Genomic DNA, 7,239 nt, shown 5'->3' with positions numbered 1-7,239 from the left:
AACTGTTTGTTCGCTTCGCGTACGCGGTTATGCTATCGCGAGATGTAACGCAACCCATTCGCAATTTCCGCCTCAAATTTGAGTATCCCTCATGTGATGAATGTGATGTAGAATTGTGGCTCAACACCGCCATACAGCGTCAAGTTGAGAGGATTGAGCTTCATTCTCGGATAACAACGTTGCCGATTGGAATTCTGACATGTGCAAGCCTTGTTGTTCTCAAGTTGGAATTCTTAATAGTGGACCGTATTTTAACAGTACACTTACCGGCTCTTAAAACTTTGTATTTGATGCGGGTCGTATTTGCAGAAGATGAATATCTTGGTATGATTCTCTCAGGATGCCCAAATATTGAGGACTTGCAAATCAATTATTATTCTTATTTTGGGCTAGAATTCAGTCCTCTTGCCATCACTTTCCGCAATCTAATTCAGATGAAGCTCTCCGTGTATGATTGTAAATGGGGGTTGCTAGTTGGACTGCTCAAATCCTGTCCGTTGCTTCAAATTCTTGTCATCAGAAAGGTTGGTGGGGAGTAAAGGATTTTTGTTTTCCCTTCTATTTTGTTTGCATTGAAAATTATTTTTTATTGTTTGCTATGCTTGAATTACTTGCAGGAGAAGAAATCGGCAAGCGTATTGGATCCGTTAAATCAGTGTTACACACAAACCGTTTCTGGATGCCTTTCATCGCACCTAAGAGCCTGCACTATAAAGAATTTTCATGGTGCTGATGTTGATATTCAATTTGCAATATATATTCTGCAGAATGCAAGTTTGTTAAAGAAGATGACCATATGTTGCTCGAGTTCCTCAAGAAAAGGAGATAGGTTTGAAATTTTAAAAAAGATATCCAAGGTTGCTAGGATTTCGACAACTTGTGAACTGTTGTTTGAATGATATTAGGCAGATTATTCGATAGTCTTGGAACGTTGACAAAACATGTTTTTAAATTTTTTAATAATAGCTAAATAGTCTTTATTTAATTTTAGTTATAAATTAATTTTTTATATATTATTTAATTATAAATTTTTTTTATTTTATAAATTATTATTTTATCATTCATCTATCATGTGTATTAATAATCAAGAACAAAAATAATAACGAATTAGATTTTCTATTAATCGTAATAAATATTTTGACAATTCTAATTGATTAGAATTTTATCTTTGATCTGTTAATCGTGTTTCTTGAAAATTCAATCGATTGGACATCAATTGGACATACAAGACAAACGATTGAATTTCTAGGTCAAAATTCAATTGATTGGAACTGATACACAATCAATTGAATTTTGCAAGACATGTGAATTTTTTCTAATTTAATTTATTGTTCCTACTATCCAATCGATTGAATTCATCAAAAGCAACATGAATTTTCACAATTCATTCGATTCATTCGATTGTATGATAAAAATCAATCGATTGAATTAGAAAAAATCACATGCCTTGCAAAATTCAATCGATTGTGTAGCAATTCTAATCGATTGAATTTTGGAAAATTCAGAAATTCAATCAATTGTATTGTATGTCCAATCGATAGAATTTTTAAGAAACACAAATTCACTTGTATTTACAGATGTAATGGATCAAAGATAAAATTCTAATTAATTAGAATTACTAAAATATTTATTACAATTTGATAAAAATAATAATTTATAAAATAAAAATAAATTTTATAATTATAATATATAAAAAATTAATTTATAATTAAAATTAAATAAAAATTATTTAACAATTATTAAAAATTTAAAAAATATATTTTATTATAAAATCATTTAATAGTCTAAACATTTTCACACCATCAAATCTTTTGCCATGATATTATAATCTCTTCAGCTTGTTAGTGTTTTATTTAGTTTTTACTTGCTATCTGTGTTCCTGTTTGTTTTGGAAGAGATATATAATTAGGGTGGAATAAATGTCATGCTTGTTTCTAAATTTTATTCTAGTTGATGAATGGCTAAATATTTATATAATTATATAATATATAGTTATTTGGGTGGGAGTTTGTAAATTGTGAATGGTGAAGCGCGAAAATTTGTACGTGAGAAATTAAATTAAGGTTATCAATTATCAATAATCAAATTGAAGAATTTAAATTGAAATTATAATTAATAAAAAATTATAGAAGTTTTAATATGATATAAGAGCAAAAAAATTATAAAAATAGTATAATTTAACAAATTAAAATTGATCAAATTACAAAAAAAAGAATATAGTCAAAGTTTGAAGTTAGAATTTATCATAATTATGTTGGTATAATAATCGAGTAGTAAAATAAGTTGTCAATTTATTATGTTAAAATTTTATAGAGATATTAGTTAGAATTGATTAAGAATAACTATATAACTAAAGAAATTAGCATATCTAAATTTGTAAATAGATATCATATGTAGTGATATTATTAAAGTAAAATATATGAGTAATGTAGAATTAGTTGAGAATTTTTATTTCTTTTCTATTAAGAGAATTTTTATTTCTACTATATATATATATATATAGAGAGAGAGGTGAAGTCTACTCAATTTTCCTTAAATAATATGTAAATTATTTTTTATAGACGTGATATATTTTAATTGAATGTTTACTTTTAATTTGAGTTAATTTAACCTAATAAGAGTTAATATCTTAACTAAAATAGGACTATTTTGTAATTAAATAATTTTTTAAAATGGGGATGTGACTTTTAACTCGAGAGGATTGGGTTCTTCAATGTCGTTTGCATGCCCACGCCCTTAATAAACGACCTTGCAGAAGTACATGTCTCAATGCCATGCTACCTTTTTCTTTGGAAAGAGACATGGATGCTTTAGAGCATTTTTGACAAGGACATCTCGCTCCCGTTCTTGCACTAGCATTGCGTCAACGCAGTGTAGGGAGTGGCGAAAATGGTGCAGGAAACTAATGAGTTTATCATTTGGAGTTAAGATGGATGGCTGAGAATTTTAATTTCAAAATTGAATTAACTAACGTACCAGTAGGAATCAGTAATTTTGGGCTTCCTTTTAGGTGGAGGATTGGAGGTGAGCGGTGATGAATAAGGAATGAGGGAGAAATAGCCATTAGAAAGAGTTACGGTACATTTTCTGGTAGATTGATTTGGAAAAAAAAAATAGAATTCAATTTTTAATATTTTATCAAATTATACATTCACCCCTTTTAAATAATTTTTTAATTACAAAATAACTTAATTATAGTTAAGATAGTATTCAATAACAAAATAACATATGACAGATGGTAATTTACATATTATTTTTAAAAAGGTACAGTAGAATATACCATATATATATATATATGAACGATCTTGAGAATATTAGTTTCAAGAGTTGTTGCTGTATTAGTTCTAAGACAAATTAATTCTTACGTTAACAATATTTCCTTTTAAAGACATAAGACAATGTTTGTTACCAAATGATAGATAATTCATTCATTAATGAAAGAAAATTACAGCTGTTCATATTTGGGACAAAAGAGATAAAAGTGGGGAGCTCCCAACACCAAGAGATTAAGAAATCAGGACATAAACATTAAGGAAAAGGAAAGCGAAAGTAGTCGCTTAGCAATTAGCAACCAGGACACTCTTGCTTGGATGATATGTATAGTCTCTTCAGCTTCTTAGTGTCTTATTTAGTTTCTACTTTCTACATGTGTTACTGTTTGTTTTGGAAGACATATATAATATAGTTTGGAATAAATTGTGTTCATAATAATGTTTAAGTGATTCTAGTTCTTGCCAGCATCAATGTCATACTTGTTTCTAGTTTCTATTCAATTTAACGAATGACTAAATATAGTCATTTTCAGTGAGAGCTTAGCTTGTAATTTGTAGTTGAAGTGTGACATTTCATATATTCATAGTCACATATAAACACAGAATTGATAGATAGATTAATTAAGTAATTCTTTAGCTAAATAATAAGAACCTTTTTGTCTTTTGCATGGATGAAAAAAAATAACTGTTTGACCTTAATTAAGCAGACTAAACCAAGCCTGCAAAAGAGAAAAAGAAAAGAAAAGAAACCTATTTTGTGCAAGTCTTTCTAAAAAAGTAAGAACCTTTGTTCTGCACTAAAAGGCATGCAAAGGAACACAGCTATAAAGGCAAATAAGGGGTGAATTTCTGAAAGTTCTCTATCACGAGCAATACTACGTTGTCAGTAAATATTATTATTTTTAGTTAGTAATAATTTATATTTATATTTATAAGATGTTTTGTAAACAAAAAATATATAATTTATATTTATATTTATCAAAATTTTATACGCATTAATTAATATAGTCTATTTTTATATTTTTTAAAATTTACACATATAAATTAATAAAATTTATTTATTAAAAATAATTTAATATTTATACGAATTGAATAATAACCAAAAATACTAAAAATTGTTTATCCCAAAAAATTTCCGATTCTAAAACTGTCATAGTGTATATGGGTTGTAAAATTTGACTATTGGTGCATTTGATATTAATTCCTTGTTTCTTAACTCTGTCATATGTATATAAAGGTAACAGATAAAAAGGGGCTTTTTATTCCATGAGTTTTGATACTTTAATTAAATCAAATTATTTTATGTTTTTTTTTACAGTACTTAATTTTATAACTATATGACACAAATATAAAAAGTAGAGTTTATCTTTTCTCTTCTCACTTTTTAAACAAATTAAACATAAATTAATAAAGGATTATGCTACGTGTACATCAAAATCAACCACCAATGTCAGTCACTAGTATAAAATATATGTTAAAATATAAAATTACAAATATACATTAAAAATAAATTAAACTACACATATATTTATACACAAATACATTGGTGACTGATTTTAGTGTATAAATAGTATTTCTCATTAATAAATTTATTAGACAAAGAATAGATTCTCTCAAAAATTTTTTAATAATTAAAAAAATAAAATATAATTTTTAATCTTTTAATATTTCTTTTTATATTTTTTTTCTAGCACCACCGTCTCATCATCACATTAAATACAGGAATTTGTACTTTATCCTTATGTGTTTTGATTTGACATTTTAAAATGTTCAAATTGATGGTAAATTACCATGTCATAATTACAAATTGGGAAATTATAATGTACAGATTCCCAATCTTTAAAGATTTACATATTTTGGATGGGAAAAAGGCAATAACAACACGTGTCCATGAGCCATGCAAGTGGGTGCAACGTGAAATTGTGTGAAGAATGATTTGTGCCCACTACAGAGCTGAGCTTCCTATGTTGAGGCAGGGGAAGGCTCCATTTGGTTTTAAATTTTTTTTTTGGACAAGCTTCATATGCATAAGTGGACCAATGCAAGCTTTTGCAATGAATAAGTCTAAAGACCAAAAAAAGAAAGATCAAATGATGTTATATGAAGAACATATAATTGAAGGGTTTCTGACCCAAATATATATATAATAAAAAAATTATTAATTTAATATAATAAATGTGAGTTAAATAATATTTAATATGCAGTTGGACACTGTTATATTAAAAATAGATGTATGACATAGTCAATTTTGTCAAAAAAATTGTAATGAAAAATTCTTTTAAAGGTAATATACTTTAGATTTTAGAATTTAGAGCGTAGGATTTGGATTTTGGTAATTAGTCTGAACAAAATTAGTGGTAAGATTGATAGTTTAGGATTTAGGAATAAAAATTAATTTAATATTTTTATGTATTACTTTTTGTACTGTAGTATAAATTTGTTGGTGTCCGTCATCAGTTTGTGATATAATTATTGAATGCAAAATCTTTAGTCCAGTGTGTAGTGTTATGGTGACTTATTTTTTCTTTTTAAGTATTAATGTTAATTAAAAAAAAGGCAAAAGAAAAAGTGAGATTGGTTAGTATGGATGTGGCTATGCCTCCGATGTGAAAATAAAATTGTTGACGCATAGAATGTAAAATAAGAAAATAGTCGGTCTTCAGTGTATTCTAAATGGAGGTGATGAAATAGTGGTAGTTATGAAATAGTAGAAGTAAGGACGAGACAAAATGAAGATGAGATTCATGATTAACGCGAACGAGTTGTTAATTCGTTGTAGTGAAAATAAAATGTCACATTAAACCGCAAATAGGAGAGCGTAAACACTTAACCATAAACTTGAGTCCAGAAACTTCAACCATGAGCTCTGAACCCCAAACAGGGAAAATCGAAAGAACGGAATTCGTATCCCTACTCTACAAAACACGATTCGTATACCCGTGAGAGACGAAATGATGTATACAAATTCCTAAAAGAGGAATCTTGAACCGTAAAAAGTCAATTGATTTGCTTATTTCTTTTGGGGACAGTACACGGCAAGACTAATTCTGCTAGCTGAACCCCGCATGCGCAACCCAAAAACTCCTTACCGCAAAAATGGTGAGCTATCGGCGGGGAGCCCAAGAACCAAATTCTATGAACACCATATCCGAAAATCGTAAATCGCAGTTGATTTGTGTATCTCGTTTGGTGAAATAACACCGTAACACTAAACCATGTAGGATGAAATGTGAATTTTGAATTTGAATCTGTAAACCGGAATTCGTATTCCGAAGTCTATTAGCCTTAAACCATGATCTGATAAACCGGTCAATAAAGCGGGTTGAATCATAGTTAAAAGAACCAAACCAAAAAAAATATTGATTCACTACTTATTTGGTTTAACTAATAAATTATTAGTTGAACTGATAGAATCGATCTTACGTGGATAAATATAATCAATTTTTAAATTATTTGACTAATATATCTATTAAAAAGAACTTAATAATCTAAAATAATAAAAAATTATTGAAAATTTATTTATTTTTTGTTTTATATTTTAAAAAATATAGGACAATTTTATTGTCAATTCAATAAAGCATTTTCATTTCACTACAAAAAAATTACTCATTCAGCCACACTTTTTTTAAACTACATTTGAAAAGCGTAGCCTATTCATAAAATAGGCTACGCTTTTCTCTGTGTTGCCTTTTTATAAGAGAAAAGAATACACAAATGCGGCATCATTTAAAAAGCGTAGCCTTAAGTATTATAGAAATCACTTATAAAGCGTAGCCTTATGTTGATATCTATAAATACAATTTTCATACCAAAGGAAACGCTTTTAAAGAGTAGCATATTTATTAAGTTTTGGGTAGGCTTTAAAAGCGCTGCCTATTGTAAAAATGCCAAATACACATGTATAGTACACTTAGTGAATTTTTTTTGTTTCTTTATTTCTTCTCATCATCGAAGCCCTGCACTCTAT

The 7,239-nt window shown here is 27.9% G+C and overlaps 1 protein-coding gene across 1 annotated transcript; it reads left to right on the top strand.

Moving 5' to 3' along the window:
- The first annotated feature begins 29 nt into the window (after positions 1-29).
- Positions 30-899, top strand: LOC110279719 (F-box/FBD/LRR-repeat protein At1g78750-like). Its single transcript, XM_052260657.1, has 2 exons — positions 30-524; positions 618-899. Exons 1-2 carry the CDS (start codon positions 30-32, stop codon positions 897-899), a joined length of 777 nt encoding a protein of 258 aa, XP_052116617.1.
- Positions 900-7,239: the final 6,340 nt, after the last annotated feature.

Source organism: Arachis duranensis, chromosome 4, assembly GCF_000817695.3.
Source record: "Arachis duranensis cultivar V14167 chromosome 4, aradu.V14167.gnm2.J7QH, whole genome shotgun sequence".
NCBI lineage: Eukaryota > Viridiplantae > Streptophyta > Magnoliopsida > Fabales > Fabaceae > Arachis > Arachis duranensis.
Note: the sequence above shows the minus strand (reverse complement) of the source record. Positions and strands in the feature narration are given on the sequence as shown.

What these genes read in the sequence shown, in the direction of transcription:
- LOC110279719 (XM_052260657.1), top strand. Translation starts at nt 30, where the DNA reads ATGCTATCGCGAGATGTAACGCAACCCATTCGCAATTTCCGCCTCAAA. An exon ending in AAATTCTTGTCATCAGAAAG is followed by an intron (nt 525 to 617) that starts GTTGGTGGGGAG and finishes AATTACTTGCAG; the next exon opens with GAGAAGAAATCGGCAAGCGT.